This window comes from Prionailurus bengalensis, chromosome B1 (assembly GCF_016509475.1).
Source record: "Prionailurus bengalensis isolate Pbe53 chromosome B1, Fcat_Pben_1.1_paternal_pri, whole genome shotgun sequence".
In the NCBI taxonomy this organism is placed as follows: Eukaryota; Metazoa; Chordata; class Mammalia; order Carnivora; family Felidae; genus Prionailurus; species Prionailurus bengalensis.
Window position 1 is genome coordinate 20796776 of NC_057344.1, and position 23508 is coordinate 20820283.

General features: G+C 39.3%; 1 protein-coding gene across 5 annotated transcripts in view; it reads left to right on the forward strand.

Annotated features, from left to right (window-relative positions):
• Positions 1 to 23508, forward strand: part of MTUS1 (microtubule associated scaffold protein 1) — a 172172-nt gene that overhangs the window by 93618 nt on the left and 55046 nt on the right. For 4 of the 5 annotated variants that reach the window (XM_043559960.1, XM_043559969.1, XM_043559978.1 and 1 more), the window contains 2 exons: positions 6211 to 6345; positions 10633 to 10671. In XM_043559960.1, the coding sequence (XP_043415895.1) occupies positions 6211 to 6345; positions 10633 to 10671 (174 nt within the window). The remainder of the gene's footprint in view (positions 1 to 6210; positions 6346 to 10632; positions 10672 to 23508) is intronic. The other variant, XM_043559987.1, reaches the window with a different exon arrangement.

Consider the following 23508-nt stretch of genomic DNA (forward strand, 5'->3'; position numbering starts at 1 on the left):
CTAGCCCCAGGATTCTCACCTGATGCATGGGAGGGCAGTGCCGCATCATCTTCAGAACCTTTGCAGCAACAAATGTTTCTTCCACTGGGATTTTCTTCACTATAGTAAGATGGTGTCTAATAGACTGGAAGGTGGGTGTTTGAGTTGTTGAAATGATCAAGTTGATCGAAGAATTCCTCTTATTTACCCACAGTCCGAGGGCAAAGGAGTATTGTCTCACCCGCCAACACTGGTCATTGGGTCAGATGTATCTGGAATAGCGTGTTGAAAGGGTTTGAGTCTGCATCTGGGTTCAGAGCCAAAGTTTGTGTCTGACTAGTGACGTCTGTTGCAGGTGAGGAAGGGTTGGAGGCAGTCCTGTATTATAGTTTTAATACTTACGCACATCTGAATGGACTATGTAATAAGCAAATACTATTATCTAGACAGGCATTAATTTTGTTTTCATTCTTTCAGTGTTTTTCTGGGGTATATATGAGACATTCTTGTTATTACACAGTTGAGTAACTTGGCTTTTGGAATCTGAAAGCGTAGACTTCGGTAGCGCCTTGACTTCAAGCCAGGTGGGCAGATGGTCTGGCATAGTGGGTAGCGTTAGACAGACTGACAAAAATATTCAAGAAAGAAGCAGAATGTTGGCTCTGTGCGTATACATAATTCAGTAAACAAAACCAAAAACTGATGTTAACCAGATGCCAGAATGTAGTACGAAATTTTGGTTTGCAAGTAAGTCTGGAACAGTGAAAAGCCCTTCTGGGATAAGAAAAATAAGATCTTCTGTCCAGATTTCTCTGAGAATCTCTTCACTTTCTCTTGAGACTCTGTTACCTCTCTTACTCTCATTTATTCCATTTGAATCCCATTTTGATCATGAGGAAATGAAACTAAGGATTCCAGAGAATCTATCATTCTGGCATAATTGAGGCTGCTAGGACCAAGGATCACCACAGAACAAGGGCAATTCTAAGTTGTTATTAGAGCTGCTGGGAGCTGGGCAACCGTGTGATGTCATGTATTGACTGGACAGACTGTCACTGAGAGGTCGTGGCCCCTGCAGCACCATGTAGAAGAGAATTCTGAGGATGACTGTGGCTTCAGTAGGACTATAATAGAAAAACCTACAGTCCTTCCCTCCTGCGGAGGGAAAAGCCAGTCCTGCCTCCTATGTGTCTCCTTGACTCTCACATTGCTCCCCCACTCACAACATTTCATTTCCTCCAACTAGACCTGTAGCAGTTTTTACCACAACAAGCAATTCCCCGAGACGCCAGGTGGGTCGTCTGCAAAGTCCTGACCCTGTCTACCTGAGACAGCCTCAGATTCCACATGTTAAGGGCTCAGTTTTGCAAGGCCGTCCTCCCCCTTGGAGATGCCACCTGTAAGTCCGGGTTGTCACCTGTGCTGCTCACTACCCGGGTGTACTTGGGAGGTGTCAACGACTCCTGTCTTGGGTCTGATAAATTGGCTAGAGCAGCTCACAGAACTCAAGTAAGCATTTACTTACATTCGCCAATTTACTATAAAAGGATATAACAAAGAATGCAGACGAACATTTGGGTGGGATTGATGTGTAGGGCAAGGTACATGAGAAGGGTGAGGAACGCGTATCCCCTTTCGAGGCTGCTATTCTCCCAGCTGCTGCGTGTGTCCACCAACTCAAGCTCTCCCAACTCCATAGTTGGGGACTTTTATGGAGACTTCATGTCATAGGCATGATTGGTCATTAAGTGGATTTTTAGTGCTTTTCCCTTCTTAAGAAAATGAAGGGCAGGGACCGAATATTCTAAGATTCTAATCATGACCTGGCCTTGCTAGTGACCAGCCCCCATCCAGCAACCCGCACAGAGTCACCTCATTAGAACAAAAGATACTCCTTGTCACCTAAGAAATTATAAGGATGTCAGGAGATCTGTGCGAGGAATTGGGGGCAGAGACCCAATATATATTTTCTGTTATCTCACAGGTACTGAGTACCATGTTTATTTAGTGAGGGTCCTGTGAGGGCATATATGTACTATTTCCAAACTTGATTCTCAAACCCACTCATTATACATAGAGAGATGAAAGGAGGCAGGCAAGGCAGTGGCCGAGTCAGGACCAGAACTCGGTTATCATAGATTCTCTTCCGTTACTTGAAACTATGATACTAATATTTTGGAACTTTTGCCACCAAGTGTTTATCATTTGGGTGTGATAGCTCTGGACAGGGGAAAACGGAGATACCTTCATGCTACCCAACCAGCTTCCTTGTTAGGAACTGAAAATAGAGGACAGGAGAAATACTTTTAGGACATCATGCCTCATAGACAAGTACATCCTTCAAGTTGGGGTTTACTAGAAAGCAACGCACCAGCTGGAGAGTATTTAGGGAATTGAAAGATGTGTAATTGTTGGTCATAAAAGTGTGTGCAGCCCAGCCCAGCTTGTGTCTGCTATTACTGAACCGGGAAAAAGCGAAGGCGGGCCATGTGTATATAGATCATCAGAAAGAGTGTGTGTGTGTGTGTGTGTGTGTAAGTGTATGTTCGTAAATGACTGTACCTAGTCAAACTCAGAAATTGTATCCTATAGAATTTTGACCCTCCCATGTTAGAAAGTTGATGATAGATCTGGTGCTAGACCTGGTGTTTATGCTGAGCCTGAAGACTGGCGCTTTGTTTCCAGGACAACACCTCCTGTCTGTGTGTGACAGGGAGCCAAGGGACAGGACTATTGTGCCTCATGAGAAATTCATCTTGTGCTTTAGTGAGAAATCCTTTTAGTCTGTTTTTTGGAAACTGAAAGTCTTTGTGTTTAAAGCTTAGAAACGAAAAGTATGAATAAATCTAGGATCATACGATTTTCTATTGGGTCTGTAAATTAAACTCAACTTTTCACAAGCTGAATAGATAACTTATTTTTTCTGCCGACTATAATTTTAAAAATGTTTCAAGAAAAGTAAGGCTGAGGGGCGCCTGGGTGGCGCAGTCGGTTAAGCGTCCGACTTCAGCCAGGTCACGATCTCGCGGTCCATGAGTTCAAGCCCCGCATCGGGCTCTGGGCTGATGGCTCAGAGCCTGGAGCCTGTTTCCGATTCTGTGTCTCCCTCTCTCTCTGCCCCTCTCCCGTCCATGCTCTGTCTCTCTCTGTCTCAAAAATAAATAAACGTTAAAAAAAAAAAAAAAAAAGAAAAGTAAGGCTGAAATCAAATTGTTACAATACATGGTCAAGAGTTCAATAACGTCATTTACTTCCTTCTGGGATTTTGATCTAGCAAAAACTGAAATGCTAATTGAAGGCCAGTATCCATTTTATGTGAAAATCTAAAAGATATGCTCTATGAGATTTTGCTTATGTTAAGACTATGAAATTCTGTCCCACGTCCTTTAAAAAAGTTATGTTGAATTTTATAATAGCAGTATCTTCAGTATTGTTATTTACATTAGCTCCTTGTAATTTTCAGATTCAGAAAGACCAAGTCTTTAGGTTCTGGGGAAAGAGAAGTGAAAAGAAGGATAGGAAATTGACAGAAACCTCTCAGTAGGAGGGAAGACTCTGTGTTGATTCGACCTAATATTGGAAATGTTATATGGACACAGGAAGAATGAACAGATGGCTCATTGTAGCATGACTTGACATACATCAGGGAGGAATAACAGCGTGTCTTTATGGGTTTAGTTGTGACATCTATAAACACTGTTGTAGGAGTTGGGATAATTTAGCCTAGTGAAAAGTGTCTGTCTTCAAATTTATAACATAGTCGTAAATAAGGTAGAATCTGACCCTTTTCTAATGTAGGGTGAAGAAAGGAATCCAGGTTGGTAATAAAGAAATTTATGATTAGGTGTTGAGTGTTAGAGCAGAACTGGATGCCCAGGACTAGGGGTTGCACGTCAGTTAAGAAACAAACAAAAAATCCAATGGCAGGGAAATGAAGTTTGAGAACCAGACAGTGAATGAATGCACCTGTAGATTGCCGCTCTGGCCTGGTAAGGCTGTGGTGATATAAAAATGCCAGTGGTTTGTATGGTTAGCAAGGGGACCAGGATAAAAAGATTAACTTTTATGGGAAAAGAGGACCGGAAAACTTTGCAAGCATGTTTGTTTGTTTGGTTGGTTTTTTTCTTGGATGTGGAGAGAAAATGACAAAGTGCTGGGTTTATATTCTTGAGTGCTGTGTAACATGGTAATTAATCTCCTAGGGAAAGTGAAATAGCACTGTTAAAAATCCTTATGGGAGCTAAGCTTCTGGACAGTGCACTTTTTTAGAGATGACTCAATTGTGGAGACGTGTGGATTTAGAATGGTGTTTTAAGGAAACACTGATTTCTGCATCCCCCCCCCGCCCCCCACCACAGCTCATTACTGTTGATTCCTTTATTTTTTTTTAAAAAACCACTTAATGAGATTTGAAACCATTTTTTATTTGTCTGTATCTGTACATGCTGGTACTATTCTTCACACTTTTACTGTGAGGTTTTTGACACTGTTAAAACATAGACTCCCCTGCCCAAAACACTGCAATAAATAATGGTAATGATGTTATATTCCTAAAGTAACCACAAAGTCCACTCGTGTAGCATTAGCAGAAGAACACTATTTCACGGGACTTCATTATGGATCAAGTATATTGTGAGTGAACATATAATGTGAAAATACATTCTCACTTGGAGTTCACAGGGCAGGAATCAAGCCACGTTCCTTTCTTTTTCTTCTGCCCTTTCCCTGCCCCAAGTACAAATACAAATCTTAAGGATTCTATAGAGGATTTGGTTTCCCTTTATAATCCAAGGGGAAGCCATAAATGAGAAGAGGACTTGCACCATTTTGGAAGACCCCTTAAGCAACTGTGAAAGATACTTAGTGTTTGTTTTGATACTTATTTTTTGATGCTAAAGAGCTTTAGTCATTACTGGGCAAAAGCAGAAATAAGACTCAGCAAGGCATCTATTTAAGTCTTTGTTATCATTGTTTGCCCATGCTTTCAAATGGCGATTCTGATGGAAAACCAAGTTGTAAAGTATCACCGTTATTTTTTAAAGTTGTATTCTTTATTCTGAAGTGTCACTGTTCCTTGATGTGCTAAGTTTGCCTTTTACCTTTAGTGTCCCAATGAAGAACCAGAGGCAAAATTAGAGACCACAGCAAAATGGAAGGTGCTCTTTCCAAGGATTCATGGGCACATTACACCAAAAGCATAGTATTTGCTCATGTAATTTTTCCCTCTACCTTTTACCCCGACACATTCCCTGGGAAATGTTGTAGGTCTAATTCTGTGGCAGCCCCCTTGGCCTCGTGAACTGTGGTAGTGGACCCAGAATTAGACCACAGCCTAAACAACATAAGTTAGCATCATAGTGTCTCCAAGAGTTCTCGGTCTAGTCATTCTTTTAGTGCCTGGAAACAATTTTTTGGTTGTTTTTTTAATGTTTATTTATTTTTGAGAGAGAGAGCACGAGAGGCAGAGGGGCAGAGAGAGAAGGAGTCACAGAATCCGAAGCGGGCTCTGGGCTCTGAGCTGTCAAGCACAAAGCCCGACGCGGGGCTTGAGCTCACGGAGTGTAAGATCATGACCTGAGCTGAAGTCGGACACTTAACCCACTGAGCCACCCAGGCCCCCCCCCTTTTTTTTTTCCTGAGAGAATTCCTCTGTAAGTAGAGAGGAAAGATGTACATGTCAGTTAAAGATGTTTTTCATTATTTAGGTGGGACTTACTTTTGTGTTTTAGCTTTAGGACTCGGGTACCATGTTCCAGGGCAAATGAGGGAGTTTTACCTCCTGGATATAGTAAGGAAGGATCTGGACCAGCTCTCATCCTTGTTACTGTCATGGAGTTTGTACGTCGTCGTTCTCACATTTTAACACAGCTGGCTGCCGTTGTTTATTATGATTAGATTATTGGCACATCTGCCTTGTCCCCGTGGAGATGGATGCTCTTCATCGCTGCACCTTAGGCGTGTTTGTTATACGGCACGGACGGCCGTATGATTTGTCTTCCAGCTTTGATTTGGGATGAAAACTTGACTGGAGAAGACACATAAACTTGGATTATGCCAGGATGCGTGGTCACGTTGGTTATGGCATTAGCTTCATATTGCTAACGTGCAGTAATAACTGGCATATTGTGGGGTGCTTAGTGAGCACTTGTTGATTCAAGGGGAAAGGAACAGATTGTGGAAAATCAATGCTGTCTTTATCTACAAACTAAAATGTACGCTTCCGTATTACAGCTGGGAATGCCACTGTCATCAAGTATGAGGAAAAACCTCCCAAACCAGCATTTCAGAATGGTTCCTCAGGATCCTTATATTTGAAGCCTTTGGGACCCAGAGCTCATGCACACTTACTAAAAACTCCTCCAAAAGGTATGTTCCTCACTGCAGAGAAAACTGGGAGAGAAAATATTTAAGTCCTTACCTTGTATAAAGTTAAAATTGGCAACTAGTCTCATGGCATAGTGAACCGTTGTTTACGAACAATTTCTCCGAAAAAGGACACGTAATACATTTTAACACCAAGGAGGTCAGTCTTCTTCACAGAGTCAGTAGGTTCTCTAGTTAAAACTTGATACATAGAAATCAGGAGACAGAACACAGGTATAAGGTGAAGATAATTAAGACTTCCAGAGTTAAATTATTCTAAGATAGTGATCTGGAACAATGAGATAGAAATGCACAATTTACTTCCCACCTTTGTTCCAAACTATTTGTTTCTTTCCCCCTGTTTTTTCTCTTCTCCTTCTTTCTATTACTCAGTTAGTGATTGCCGCGGCTACGAAGAATAACTCTCGGGTTTACAAAATATATGGTATATACTTAATACGGAGTGTTTTCATGAAGCTTTATCGCCAGGTCTGAAGTGGGTCTGAAGCACAGTAGAAGGTGGGTTAGTGCTTAGTGAACCGAAAGATTTCTTACCTGAAAGAAACAGGAATGAGAGACTTGAGCTGTAATCTCTGATCCATATTAGACGTGGCGGTTGTTAGGTTTTTTTACAAAATTATTTTATTTACACTACTGGTAGCTGGGATCTACTCTAATTACTATGGGATATAATCATTTTATCAATGACAGGAAAAAAGATCTTCCAGTGTTTCAGTTTTAACCGAATGCAATTGCTTAGTTACAGAGCAAGAAGCAATTAATAATGATGGGGGAGGGGAACTAAAAATGTGTATACATTACCTCAATCCTGGGTTAAGATCTATCTAACAAATTTTCTTGATTTTTATTAGTCATAAAAGCAAAGGACAAATAGATTGTAAATGTTTTCTTTATAGATAATTTCAATTAGAAAATAACAGTTGAATGAAAGCAATACTGTGGTTTGTGTAAGTGAACAGGTAAGGGAGGCAAGAGAAGTAGTCAAAACTGGACACATAACATATTGCCAAGTATAACCAAAGAATATCTGCCTTGAAGACACCATTTACAGGCAGTAATTATACTTTGGCACAGGTCAATTTTTATCTTAGATTCAAGGCAAGTACAAGTCAGTAGTTACGATTATAAGATATAGTCATGAGCCTCTTTTTTGATCCCGTAAGAATTAGGCTTTTGATTTGCTAATCTCTCTACTTTTTTTTTCTGAGAGAGAGAGAGAGAGCCAGTGGGGTAGAGCAGCCGAGGGAGAGAAAGAGAATCTTAAGCAGGCTCCACGCTCAGTGCAGAGTCTGACATGGGACACAGTCCCAAAATTCTCGGATCATAACCTGAGCTGAAATCAAGAGGTGGACACTCAAACTGACTGAGTCACTCAGGTGCCCCTAATTCCTCTCCTTTTTTTTTTTTTAATGTTTGTTTATTTTTGAGAGAGAGACAGAGCATGAGTAGGGGAGGGGCAGAGAGAGAGGGAGACACAACTCCAAGCAGGCTCCTGGCTCTGAGCTGTCACCCAAGAGCCTGACATGGGGCTTGAACCCACAAACCGTGAGATTATGACCTGAGCCAAAGTCAGACACTTAACCGACTGAGCCTCCCTGGCGCCCCTTTATCCCTCTTCTTTTAACAATGACTGAAAGTGGCAGTAGCCACGGTGGCACACACTCATATGTTAAAGTGTCAGGGAGAACCAGGAACATACAGGGTCCTCCTTTATTCCATCAACCACAAACAGCTGTTGCATTTCCTCCATTTTTTTCTCCGTAATGGTTTTGGTTTTGGTTTTGGTTTTGGTTTTGGTTTTGGTTTTGGTTTCAAGAAAACTCAGGTCATAATGTGTACACTCTCAGGGCACCTGGGTGGCTCAGTTGGTTAAGTAACGGATTCTTGATTTCGGCTCAGGTCGTGATCTCACGGTTTGCAGGGTCCCAGCCCTGTGTCACACCCTGCACTGTTGTTAGGGAACCTGCTCAGGATTTTTTCTTTCTCTCCCTCTCTCCTCCCCTCCCTCCCTCCATCCTTCTCTCTCTCTGTCTCTGTCTCTCTCTGTCTCTGTCTCTCCCCCGCTTTCTCTCTGCCCCACCCCCTTTGTCTCTCTCTCTCTCAAAATAAATAAGTAAACCTAAAAGTAATGTGTATACTTGACTGTGTCTTGCTTTTTATTAATTTAGTGGCATATCACAAGAGCGTCTTCATTTTAAAGGGCTATTAAATAGTCTATTTTCCAATTCCATACTTGTGGACAATTTCTGGCTTATGACTATGGCATGTGGTACTGAGGTGAGCGGACATTTTTGAGTGTGAACATTCATCACTTCAGATTCTAATGACTTCTATGAGATATCCCTGAAAGAGGAATTGCTGGTTAAACTGTATGAATCGTGTTGAAATTGTTAATATGTGACTCAGTACTTTTCCAGAAAGGTGTTGGTCTCTTAACACAGTGTGAGAGTGTCCATTGCTCATCCTTTTCCATATTCTGTGTGTACGTATGTAAAGAATCCTGTAGTAACTTGAGGTTCATCACCTAGTGAACGTTTATCAATGCTTTCTCTTTTCTACACCATTGAAGAGAAAATAGGCATAAATATGGGCAAGGAGATTCTCCAGTGTGCCAGCAAGTTCTTATCTGTCCATGGTCTTAAATAAGTTTCTAATGCATCAGACGACCCCTTGCCAGGATGGCATTCTGGCTGGAATGACATCACTGTGGGAATCTGCGGTTTTTATTGATGATGATAAAGCCCCAGCATCTGAAACATACACCAGTAACTTAAAAGAGGTGTCAGATGTCAAAATTGGATACTAAATAATTTCCAGAGAATTGGAACTTGATGATTCCACCAGTAACTATACAGAATAGGGAACTCCAATGTTCTAAAACGTCTCACTATTGAATTTGCAAGCTTTTGTATCACACAGTTTTTACTGAAGTGGGGATGAGTGATTTTCATTAATAATGGCCACAGATTTTAAGAGGTGACAGTGTCTGTAAAACTCCGCAGATAGAATGTGGCAGCTATTGTAGCAATTTGTAGGTGATGACACTCTAGAAATGACAATCTCTGGTCAAGTGGAAGCACTTTCTAGTTTTCTTCTAGTGACCTTTGTAGCTCTGTACTTGTTACCATCACTTGTATTTCTTTATAAGCTTAATAACGTATAGTTAAATTAGCCAATTTTACAAATTTACAATTTTACAAATAAAATTGTAGTATATTTGGTGATTTGATATACATACACATGGCGGAAGGACCCCCCCCCCCCCCCCCGTTGTGTTTCATATTGTGTCAGTTTGGAGAAAAAGCTTCAGTATTTTTTTCTTCATAGCTAAACAGCACGTGGGCTGGATTTAATGCCTGGCAGTTTTAGAAATCACACACTCTTGGCTGGCTGTCATAACGCCCTGCCCTTTTTGCTGTGTCAGCAGTGGAATAGCATGAAGTGTGTAATATGTGTGTAAATTCAGCACTGTTAACATTCACATTGCAGCTGTTCTTGACTGAAAAAAAATACTCTAGATTTCCTATCATATTTAACTTGTGACCGTGAATTCATATCACCTTTAAGCTATCATTCTGTTATTTGGAAAATCATTTAAAAAATTTGTTTAATGTTTATTCATTTTTGAGAGACAGGGAGTGAGTGGAAGAGAGGCAAAGAGCAAGGGAGACACAGAACCTGAAGCAGGCTCCAGGCTCTGAGCTGTCGGCACAGAGCCTGATGTAGGGCTCGAACCCACAACCATGAGATCATGACCTGAGCCAAGGTCGGCTGCTTAACCAACTGAGCCACCCAGGCACCCCTGAAAAATCATTTTATACATAGAAGATACTTGATAGAGTTGACTCTATTTCACTGGTATTTCCCATATGGAACCTAAAATTTAGATAATGAATTGCTTTTCAAAATACCTTTTTTGTTGTTTAGAAAATATTCTTTGTTTTGTTTTTGTTTTGAAAATATTTTTAGGGGCGCCTGGATGGCTCAGTTGGTTAAGTGTCCAACTTAGGCTCAGGTCATGACCCCTTGGTCCTTGCATTTGAGCCCCATGTCGGGCTCTGTGCTGACAGCCCAGAGCCTGGAGCCTGCTTCGGATTCTGTGTCTCCCTCTCTCTCTGCCCCTCCCCTGCTTGCATGCTGTCTCTCTCAATAATAAATAAACATTAAAAAATTGTTTTTTAAAAAAGAAAAAATTTTAAAATAGCTAATTTTTGTGTGATATTTCATTCAAAACATGAATATTTTACAAATATTTCTTTTATTTTTTAGGTCCCTCAAGAAAAAATCTGTTTACGGCTTTTAATGTGGGTAAGTGACAACTTTAAATATGGAGAGAGAAAAAAAGTATCTTTTTGTAAAGTCATGTTATCGTTGAAAGCACTTAAATGTACTTACAATGATTTTTCACTATTTTGCTTAAAATGGAATTCAGGTTTGTGCCATAAACTCAACTGATTATGGCTGGGACCGGCATAGGTTAAAACTTGATCAGCATGATTGACAGGCTATCTGATCCCAAAGGATGTTTTATTAATCGATAATTTTAGCTTTTTAAAAATGATTTTTTTTAAATGTGATCTAAAGTGGAGAGCATACGTTTTCTACAATAAATGTTCTTTTAAAATTGGGTAGTCTTTCACCGCTAAATCTCCACATCAGGTTTTAATACCTTTTAACTATTCAGCAGGTTAACATTTTTCTGTTCTTTTTTACACTTCTACTGAACATACTTGGATCTGTCTCTAAGACAGCTTGCAGCCTCACCCATTTGAACCACAACTGGGAATCTAAAAGTTTTGTCTCTTGAGAAGCCATAAAGATTCATAAAGTGTATTCACTGCAGTTCCTGTATTTAATCTATAGCCAGTCAGGTCCCCATGTTGCCACCTGCATCCTCTTATTAAATGTCCAGTTATAAGACAGTTACGTAGCTTCTACATGCAGTGAAGATTACAATGTCAATTTACAAGGGAGAAAAGTATCATAGCACATTGACTACAGTTTATCATGCTTGTGACAGTGTTGAGTGCTAAGAATATAGTGGTGAGCCAGAAATGAACAAGGGCCTTCTCTTCAGGAAATTAGGCAGGAGGTATAAATTTGGGATGCCCTGTATTTAGATAGTGATTAAAGAAAATAGGGTGGATAACGTAATACAGGTAATAATGAATATCCTCACTGTTTCCAAGTTGTGTCCAGTTTCTCAGCTTAATAAGGCAGGGGCGTGTGAGGGAATTATATCACAAGTGTTAACCTTTTCTAAGTTCTTAAAGCTAGAGAAGACTCAACCATCCAAAGTGACTGAAATTCTAAAGTTCCCCGGTCACCTGAGTTTTAATATATTTTTACCAAATCTTTTCTGATTTAAAAACAACAACAAAAACTATTTTACACACTTGGAGATTTTTATTTTCTTTTGCTTTAAGTTTTTAGCACATCCTGGTATTTGGGAGAAAAAGAGAGCTAATATGCTGTAGGATGACTTTATGTTAAATATCAGATAACCTTTGGGGTGCCTGGGTGGCTCAGTTGGTTAAACATCCAACTTCGGCTCAGGTCACGATCTCACAGTTCGTGAGTTCAAGCCCCATGTCGGATTCTGCGCTGACAGTTCATAGCCTGGAGGCTTCTTCCAATTCTGTGTCTCCCTCTCTCTCTGTCCCTCCCCTGCTCACATTCTGTCTCTCTGTCTCTCAAAAATAAACAAACATTAAAAAATTTAAAAAAATCAGATTGCCTTAAATAGGAAGCTAGATGGTATGATAACTGTTTAACTGAGAAACTTCCAGAATGTTTTCCAAAGTGCAGCATTTTATATGTCCACCACAGTGTATGAAGGGTCTAGTGTCTTCATATTGTTGCCAACACTGGCTTTTATCTTTCTTTATGATAGCCATTTTAATGAGTATGAAATGGTATCTCACTGTGGTTTTGATTTGCATTTCCCTGATGGATAATGATGTTGAGCATCTTTTCATTCTCTTTTATGGGTAATAGTCCACTGTGTGTGCGTGTGTGTGTGTGTGTGTGTGTGTGTGTTTACTTGCAAGATATATATATCTATGGTAATACATATACATACATACATATACATATATACGTATATATGTATATGTATAACTTATTCTTTATTCGTTTATTGATGGGCATTTAAGATACTTCCATACTTGGCTGTTGCAAATAATGCTTCAGTGAACCTAGGGGTACGTAAATCTATTCAGATTAGCATTTTCAGGGTGCCTGAAATTTCAGGGTGGCTCAGTCAGTTGTGTCTGTTTCTTGGTATTAGCCCAGATCTTGATATCAGGGTTGTGAGTTCATGCTCCGTGTTGGGCTGCATATTGGCCGAGTGTGCTGCATTTGGTTGTTAAAAAACAAACAAACAAACAAAAATACAAACAAAAGCAAATTAGTGTTTTCATGTTCTTGAGATAAATATCCAGAAGTGTAATTGCTAGATTATATGGTATTTCTATTTTTAATTTGCTGAAGAAACACCCTGCTCCTTTCCATAGTGGTGGCACCTGCTTACATTCCCACCAGTGGTGCATGACGATTTCCTCACATCCTCACCAATGCTTGTTATTTCTTGTCTTTTTGGTAATAGCCATTCTGATGGGTATAGAGCAGTATCTCATAGAGGTTATGATGTGCATTTCCCTGATGAATAGTGACATGGAGCATCTTTTCATGTATCTGTTATCAATATGTCTTTGCAAAAATGTCTATTCAGTTCCTCTGCCCACTTTTTATTTGGACTCTTATTTGATTTGGTTGTGTTTCATTTTTGGTGTTGAATGATAAAACTTCATGTATTTTGGATATTAACCCCTTATTGGATATATCATTTGCAAATATTTTCTTCCATTTAGTAGTTGCCTTTTCATGTCTTAATGGTTTCCTTTGCAGTGCAAAAGGTCCTGTTTGTTTTTTCTTTTATTGTCCTTTGTTGATGAGACAGATCCAAAAAAATATATACATATTGGCAAGACTGACGTCAAAGTTTACTGCCTATATTTTAGTTTTATGGTTTCAGGTCTTACATTTAGCTCTTCAATCCGTTTCAAGTTTATTTTAGTGTATGGTGTAAAAAAGGGGTACAGTTTTATTTTTTTGCAAGTAGCTTCCGGTTTCCCCAACACCATTGATTGAAGAGACTGTCTTTCCCCCACTCTATCTTCTTGCCTCTTTTGTCATAGGTGAATTGACCTATATGCATGGGTTTAGTTACGGGTTTTCTGTTCTGTTGTATTGGTTTATGTATCTATTTTTTCAAGACTACACTATTTTGATTACTACAGCTTTGTAGTATAGTTTGAAATCTGGGAGTGTGATACACCCAGCTGTGTTCTTCTTTCTCAAGATTATTTTGGCTATTTGGGGTGTGTTGTGTGGTTCCACACAAATTTTCAGATTATTTGTTCTAGTACTGTGGAAAATGTTATTGGCATTTTCATAGGGATTGCATTGAATCTGTACGTTACTCTGGGTGGTGTGGGCAGAGTACAGGTTTTTGCTGCATCCTGTGGGTTCTGGAATGTTTTTCTGTTTTCATTTGTCTCAAGGTATTTTTTTTATTTTCTCTTTGAGTTTTTCACTGATCTGTTGTTTAGTAACATGTTGTTTATCCTCCATATGTTTGTATCTTTTCCAGTTTTTTTTTCTAATTTTTATTCTAGTTTCATACCATTTTGGTTGGAAAAAATTCTTGAAATGATTTCAGTCTTCTTAAATTTATTGAGACTTGTTTTGTGACTTGTGCTCTCTCCTAAAGAATGTTCCGTGTGTTGTTGAAAAAATATGTATTTTTCTGGTATTGGATGGAATGTTCTGTTTATAGCTGTTCATTCCATCCGGCTTAGTGTGTCATTTCAGGCTACTATTTCCCTATTGATTTTTTTCTGAATGCTGTCTACTTATGTAAGTGGAGTGTTAACGTCCCCTGCTCTTATACTGTCGGCAATTTCTTCCTTTATGTCTGTTAATACTGGATTTATCTACTTAGGTACTCCTATGTTGGGTGCATAGATGTTTATAATTGTTAAATTGTTTTTGTTAGGTTGAACCCTTTATTGTTATGTAATTCCCTTCTTTGTTAGTCTTTCTTATAAAGTCTGCTTTGTCTGATAGAAGTATTGTTGACTGTTTTCTTTTTGTTTCTATTTGTGTGGCTTATTTTTTTCCCATCCTTTCACTTTTAGTCTGTGTGTCTTTACATCTAAAGGGAATCTCTTGTAGGCAATATATAGATGGGTCTTGTTTTTTATCCTTTCAGCCAGTCTGTGTCTTTTGATTTGAGCATTTAGTCCATTTACATTTAATCATTGAGAAGTATGAATTTATTACAATTTTGTTTTCTGGTTGTTTTTGTAGTTCTATTTCCTTCTACTTCTCTTGCTCTCTTCCCTGTGTCTTGATGATTTTCTTTAGTGTTATGTTTAGATTCTTTTCTCTGTTTTTTTGGTGTATCTCTTATAGGTCTTTGGTTTGTGGTTGCCATAAGATTTACATATATATAACACCCTATATATGTAGCAGTCTGTATTAAATTGGTGGTTACTTAAAGCACTACATTTCTACTCCCTCTCTCACAATGTTTGATGTACTTGATGTCATATTTTACATCTTTTCATTTTGGTATGCCTTAACTAACTATTGTAGATACAATTGATTTCACTGCCTTTGTCTTTTCATCTTTACACTATTTTTATAAGTGGTTGGCCCATTATTTTTACTATATGTTTGCTTTTACCACTGAGATGTTTTTTTTTCTTTCATTGATTTCTTCTGGTTATGGCCTTTTCTGCTTTAAGAAATCTAACATTTCTTGTAAGGCCAGTTTCATGGCGATGAACTTCTTTGACTTTTGTTTGGGAAACTTTTTATCTCTCTTTCAACTCTGAATGATAATCTTTTCCTTTCAGACTTTGAATATAGCATGCCACTCCTTTCTAGCCTGCAGTTTTTGCTGAAAAGTCAGCTGATAACCTAATAATAGTTCCCTTACATGTAACTAATTGGTTTTCTTTTGCTGCTTTTAAGATTCCTTATCTTTTATTATTATCTTTTTAAGATTTTAAGTAATCTCTACACCCGTTGTGGGACTTGAACCCACAATCCCGAGATTAAGAGTTGCATGCTGTACCCACTGAGCCAGCCAGGCACCCCTCCTTATCTTTCATTTTTGACATTTTAATTATTAATGTGTTTTGTTGTTGACCTCTTTGGATTCATCTTGTATGGGGCTTTCTGTGCTTCCTGAACCTGGATGTCTGCTTCCTTCCCCAGGTTAGGAAAGTCTTGAGCCATGATATCTTCAAGTATATTTTCTGTCCCTGTCTCTGCCTCTTCTCCTTCTGGAGCCCCAGAATACAAATATTAGTATCCTTGATGTTATCTCAGAAGATTCGTTAAGTATCCTCATTAAAATCTTTTTTTCTTTTTTGCTGTTGAGCTTGGATCATTTCCACTACTTTGTCTTCCAGATTACTGATCTATTTTTCTGAATTCTCTAATCTGCTGATTCTCTCCAGTGTATTTTTCATTTCTGTTATTGCATTCTTAGCTAGGATTGTTATTTTCAACGTAATCTATCTCTTTATTGAAGTTCTCACTCTTTTCCTTTATACTTCTCTTGCATTAGATGAGTTTATTTATAACCATTATTTTGATCTCTTTATCAGGTGGCTTATCTTTGTTTCATTTCGTTCTTTTTCTAAGATTTTGTCTTGTTCTTGTGTTTGGAACATATTCCTGTCTCCTCATTTTGCCTGACTCTATGTTTGTTTCCATGTTGTGGGGCCCAGAAGCCCACCCCACCACCACCACCCCCCCGCCCTGGTCATCAAAATGAAGCATTCCATGGTGCTTCCTTTTTGGGGCTGTGTGTTCATTCATTGGATCCTTGCTTTTGTGGACAAACCGGTGTGTGGGGCTAGTCCTCCCCCAATTCCTGGAAGGAGCTGCTTTGGAAGGGTACCATTCTGCCTGAGGTTGCCTGTTGCATGTTGCAGATGGAAGCTCCTTGGGTGGTGGCGGGGAGGGGGAGACTGGTCGCAACTAGGGCCTCCTGCTGGGTGAGATGGGGCTGGAGCCACTTTGGAGATGTGTTGAAGAGGGCACATCCACAGGGGAGTACTGAGGCAGGGCAGGTGGTGCTAGTGATGTAGAGGACGAATGTCAGAAGTGGAGTCCACCAGTGTTGGGCCAGCTAGGCAGGAGGGCAGAAAAATGGCACTCACTGGCACTTCCATCCTGGAGAAAGTTCCTATAATCCCTGCCTCCTCAGCACATGTCTTAAACTTAGCAAATGTCTTTCATTTATAGCCCAGGTGCTTTTCAAACTGCTCCTGCTTTGCTGTGTCTCAGAGCAACTAAGTTTGTGCACAGGCCTTTTAAGAATGGAGTAGTGGCTTTCTATAGTGCTCCAGCTCTCCTAGGGTTGAAGTCCCATTGATTTTCAAACACAGATGTTATAGGGACTCTATAACAAGGCCCTTAGGGTGAAGGTGCCCAATGTGGGGCTTGAACCAACCCTTGCTCCTCAAGGAGGATCTCTGGGCCTGTGATAGAGCTCCTGCTTGTGTGCTGCTGTGCTGGAGGTATGGGTCCCATGCATATTGTATCTCTGCCCCTCTACCCTTCTTGATGTTGCTTTTCCTTTTATCTGTGGCTGCAGAAGAGCTGTTCTGCTAGTCTTGAGGGCATCCTCAGAGAGTTATTATATATAGAGTTGAAGCCTTGCTGTGTCTAGGGGAGGAGGAGGTAAGCTCAGGGTCCCCCTCCTCGGCCACCTTGATCTTCTGTCTACTTCTGATGCTCCGTGTGGAAGCCATTGCTCGATGCAAGCTCACGAGGATTTATGCGTGTGTTTTCTTAGAAGATTTTTATACTTTTAGCTCTTAGGCTTAGGTCTGTATTTTTTTCAATGAAATACAGGGTCCAATCTCATTCTTTTGCGTGTAGATATCCAGTAGTACCAGCACCATTTGTTGAAAACAGTAGTCTTGCCATCATTGAAATGTCTTGGCACCTTTGTTAAAAATAGTTGCCTGTAAATGTGAGGATTTATTTCTGGACTCACAAATCCGTTCTGTGGATCTGTGTGTCTCTTTGCTAAAATGGCACTGTTGATCACTGTGGTATAATAAGCCTTGACATCAGGAAGTGTGAGGTTTTTTTAACTTGTTCTTTTTGAAGATCTTTTGGATATTCTGGGTCCCTTGAATTTCCATATGAACCTTTGGGTCTGTGTCAATTTCTGTAAAGAAGTAAGCTGGGGTTTTGATAGAGCTTGCATTAAATCTATAGATCAATTTGTGGAGTACTGCCATTTTTACAATATCAAGTATTTTGGTCCATGAATATGGGAGGTCTTGCCTTTTAGTTAGATCTTCTTCAGTTTCAACAATTTTTGTGGTTTTCACAATGCAGGTTTTTCAGGTTTGTTTTGGCCAGTAGTTGTGTGTGATTTTTTTGTGCTTTGGAAGGTGCCATTGATATTGGTCACAGTAAAAGAGCTGGTTAAATAAATCTAATATGCCTATCTTAATCTGAATTAAATGTGAAATATGGAAAGTCATTCCTCTTTCATGTCTCAAGTCTATAACCACGTAAACTTATTAACTTAGTAACTTATAAGTGATATTTTTCTGTTAGGCATACTATATCCCCTTTGCACAATAAACTATTAGCATTAGACATTTTTCCTTTTCACAATGTTGTACTGACATCGTGCCTTATTTCCAAACCATATCACTGACCCTTGATGTATCAGTGGCCTTTGACAAGTAAGGTTACCAGAATGGTGAATTAACTCCTGATTAAATGAGAAAAGAAGTGTAAAGTGTGAATCATGAAACTAACCTGGTATTATGATGAGCCCACTGAGAAGAAGTCACTGTGTTCGCTTTTGTAGGACCAGCTTTGATGTTAAGAAGTGGTGTCCAAACAGCCGATGACTTTGGTGGCTCATGTAACCTCTCTGAGACTAGTTTTCTGTGTAATTAAAATGATCGACCACTAAGGTTTCTAGCTGCTATAATATGCTCTGACTGCAGAGAGCCTTGACTTCCTTCATATTCTACTTGCAAATGGTCTTTTAGATGATACAGAAGACATTGTTTCACATACAAACACGTTCCTCCAAGCATTAAATTTTAAATAATTGTACTGTCGTTTTGAGATAGTTTTTATCTTTTAAACAACAAATAGTGGTGAAGAGTAAGCTGACTGTTTCTTCATTTAATTATAGAAGTCGGCTAAATTCTAAAAAGTTTAGCCTGTAGAAGTTTTAAAATCACCCCTTACTGGGGGCGCCTGGGTGGCGTAGTCGGTTGAGCGTCCGACTTCAGCCAGGTCACGATCTCGCCGTCCGTGAGTTCGAGCCCTGCGTCGGGCTCTGGGCTGATGGCTCGGAGCCTGGAGCCTGTTTCCGATTCTGTGTCTCCCTCTCTCTCTGCCCCTCCCCCGTTCATGCTCTGTCTCTCTCTGTCCCAAAAATAAATAAAAACGTTGAAAAAAAAATTTTAAAAATAAAAAAATAAAAATAAAATCACCCCTTACTGATTTTTTTATTTGTGGTTTCAAATAAAATCCAGCTAAGTTTATGTCCTGTCTTATTGCTTCTTAACATGAGTAATCACTTCTAATGACTACTACATTTAGCATGTGCAGCGACTTTTAACTATTCCTCTTAAATATGTGGGGTACCTCTGTATCATATATGTAAATGATTCTATGATGGGCAGTTCTCACTGTGAAAGTTGGGGGAAGTTTCTTGTGACAGATTCTCAAAAGTAGCTTAAGTAAATCAAAACCTGGGCATATTTGTAGTCACTTCACTCAGATAACGGAATTGCTTTCCAGAAGTTTCATATCCCTTTATACCATGATTGCAACGTAAGAATGTTGGCTTCACCATGCTCCAGTCGACATTGGGTATTATTTTTAAATTGAGGCTAATGTCATAGTTGAAAAGTATATGTCACTGTTTTTAGTTTAACTGTTAATCCGTTACTTCAAAGACCCTCTCATTATCTCATAATACAATAAAGAGGAGCAGAGAGAGAATATACTTTACAGGCATTGAATATTGGTTTCAGTCTTGGTCTTGACACTTTCTGCTTGTGTCCTGACCTTAGGCTGGTTACTGAGCCTCTCCAGGTCTCAAATTTCTCATTTGGAATTATGGAATGTTATGGGAATACTTCCCAGGATAGGAGTAATTTTGACTTCATAGAACTGTTGTATAAAAAGCTCTCAAACGATCTCTTCCTCTGCTGCTCAGGATGGTGACGATGATAATCTTTTTCCTTGTTCTTAGAATTCTGGGGGCTTATTCTGAGTTCTTTTGCAGGATGCAGAATTATTTTAAATCCTTAAAGCAAGCAGGAAAAACGACTTAAAGTCAAGAACCATTCTTATGGGGTCTAGCCGCTGCAATGGATTTAAAGAGTTTAGCCAGCAGTGATTCTAAATAAAACTTGGTTTACTGTTGATGAGGAAGATGTCACACATAGCACATACTAGAATTACCTTGCTTCTACCACACATTAAAGCTGTTTTGGATACCACAGCCTGAGAGATGTTTTTATCCAGCCGCCTGATTGTTTTACACAAGATCATCAGGCTCAGGTGCCATGGTGTCTGCCTTGGAGGTCAGAAAATGCACTGCTTCCTGCATATTCATTTACTAAATCCAGCACAAGAGGAGAGGGGTGCTTTTGTTCCCCTTATTTCCAAGACTGCTAAACAGTTGAGAGTTGAAGACCTGCTCTGATGAGGCAATACTGGCGTGGCCAGGGTTTCCTCTGGTGAGAACAGGGATGAGTCTTTCTTTCCTTGTTGGTTTAGGATTATAACTTTTCTGCTACTTAAAAAGGAGATGCTAATTTGATAATGTGATAGAATTAGTGTTCCACATCAGGGAAATGTATAGATTATTTAGTACGTCTTGTTGGGACAAAGGCTATCTTTTCAGCCGGAGTTAGGTTGCTATTTCACACACTACAAGCCAATCTGTTCCCTATCGATCGAAGTTTTAAACAAAAAGTAGAATGATCAGAGCACTAAGAATGCAGACTTGGATGGAAAAGGGCCTTTTCCAGGAACATTAGTACAAAAGAAAAGACTAATAATTATGACAACAAAAGTTTTAGACTTCCCTTTTGTCAAAAACATTATAAACATGGTGATGGATGTTAAGCATAAGTAGACTTACTATAGTGATTATTTTTCAGTCTATACCAGTATTGAATCGTGTTGTTACACCTGAAACTAATTTGTTCTTTGTCAAAAATTATAAACAATACAAATAGCAAACAACAAACCAGGATGATGTATGTAACACGTAACATGTACAGATCTTCCACATCAGCACGTAAAGACGAGCCTTCAGGAGAAGAGTGAAATGGTCAGACATGAAAGAAAAAAATAGGAAGTTGTAGGAAACATGAAAGAGTATACAAATTGCTAATCAAAATATGTGCTGTCAGTACTTGAATGTTTTTAACAGCAATACCTGGTGTTGGTGAGTGAGTAAGGAACAGGTGCCACGTACATACTACTGAGGGTGTGTAAATTCTCACAGCCTTTCTGGAGGCACCGTGGGGCCATGGAACAGGAGTCTTCTACCCAGGCATTCCATTTATGGGAGTTGTTTAAAGGGGAAAAAAATCGACTTATGTGTTCATTGCCTTTCACAATTGTTTAGGAGGGAAAATAGGAAACAGCCTGAATGATTTAATGACACCTGTGTTTTATATTAAACCACCTGTGTAGGGGCGCCTGGGTGGCGCAGTCGGTTAAGCGTCCGACTTCAGCCAGGTCACGATCTCGCGGTCCGTGAGTTCGAGCCCCGCGTCAGGCTCTGGGCTGATGGCTCAGAGCCTGGAGCCTGTTTCTGATTCTGTGTCTCTCTCTCTCTGCCCCTCCCCCGTTCATGCTCTGTCTCTCTCTGTCCCAAAAATAAATAAATGTTGGAAAAAAAAATTTAAAAAAATTTTTTTTGAAAAAAAAAATTAAACCACCTGTGTAAATTATGTTTGCCGACATTTTAATGACATTTGCAAAGCCATTAAAAAGCAACCAAGAGGGTTAGTTGATGCCTTGGAAAAATACGTGGGAAGTTTTTAAGTTTCCTAAATTAATTAAGCTTGTATTAAGTGTAAAAATCGGTTACAGAGCATTATGATGTAAAAGTAATTTAACTTCTTTTTTTTAAATATTCTATGGGTTTTGTTTTTTAAAACATTTTACATAGATAATATCACTTTCATTTTTGGGAGACCAAAGAAATAAAAGACAACATCACTGATCTTGGAGAGCTTATAATCTTACAGGGTTGGGCGGGGCGGGGGGGGGGGGGGCTGTGAAGGATGCAATTTTTTCTAATTGTTTTATGTGAATCTTAAGATAATTTTTCACAATATAGGCATTCTTCTTCCTATTGAGGAAGATGACATTGTGGAAAGATTGGACCCTGAGTTGAACTTCCTACAACTGGAACAGAGATTTGAACATAAGACAGTAAAGATTGTGAAGCATAAAAATAAAGAAAATGTGGGAATAGTGTTGTGTTAGGGAAAGTAAGGAGATAAACATGCAGATGCATACAGTTGGTGTTAGAGTTCTAGAAGAGGTTGGATAGAGATGCTTGAATCCCTGGTTTAAATATTCATTTTCTGCAGATTCTTTATGATCATTAACAGTAAACATATCAGTCCCAGTGTGGTTGCATTTCCTAGCGCTTAAGCAGCCCTGCACAGTGTATGCTTGAATCCTATCTAGTCATAATGTCAGTGTTATTTTTACTTTTTTAATCGATTATTTTTCAAAACTTACATCCAAGTTAGTTAACATATAATGCAGTAATGATTTCAGGAGTAGAATCCGGCAATTCATCCCTACGTAGAATACCTGGTGCTCACCCCGGCAAGTGTCCTTCCTAATGCCCCTTGTCCATTTAGTTCATCCCCCAAGCCACAGCCCCTCCAGCAACCCTCAGTTTGTTCTCTGTATTTAAGAGTCCCTTATGTTTTGTCCTCTTCCCTGTTTTTATATTATTTTTTATTCCCTTACTCTATGTTCATCTGTTTTTTATCTTAAATTCCATATATGAGTGAAATCATATGATATTTGTCTTTCTCTGACTAATTTAGCTTAGCATAATATGCTCCAGTTCCATACACATTGTTGCAAATGGCATGTTTCATTCTTTTTGATTGCTGAGTAATACTCCATTGTATGTATATACACCACATCTTCTTTATCCATTCATCTGTCAATGGACATTTGGGCTCTTTCCATACGTTGGCTGTTGTTGATAGTGCTGCTATAAACATTGGGGTGCACAGGCCCCTTCAAAACAGCACACCTGTATCCCTTGGATAAATACCTAGTAGTGCAATTGCTGGGTCATAGGGTAGTTCTATTTTTAGTTTTTTGAGGAACCTCCATACTGTTTTCCAGAGTGGCTGCACCAGCTTGCATTCCCACCAACAATGCAAAAGAGATCCTCTTTCTCCGCATCCTCGCCAACATCTGTTGTTGCCTGAGTTGTTAACGTTAGCCATTCTGACAGGTGTGAGGTGGTGTCTCTTGGTGGTTTTGATTTGTATTTCCCCGATGATGAGTGATGTGGAGCATTTTTTCATGTGTTGGCCTTCTGGATGTCTTCTTTGGAGAAGTGTCTATTCATGTCTTTTGCCCATTTCTTCACTGGATTATTTGTTTTTTTGGGTGTTGAGTTTGATAGGTTATTTATAGATTTTGGATACTAACCCTTTATCTGATAGTTAATTTGCAAATACTTTCTCCCATCCCATCGGTTGCCTTTTAGTTTTGATGGTTGTTTCCTTTGCCGGTAATTTTACTGTTCTTTAAATCGGGTCTGATTAAACACACACGCGTGCGCACACGCACACACTTTCACAGACTGCAGTTGAATCTGTGGTTCTTGTTTGAATGTACTGTAATACTATAGCGTATCCATCTGCCAAATACTTACATCATCCATATCACATCTTTGTTTTTAAACCTTGCTAAAGACTTTCCGCAGTTTTTTAATGGTTTGTCATTATTTGTGTCATTAATGGAAACTCAGCTGATTCTGTAGGCTTTTTATACAATTATTTTATATAATTA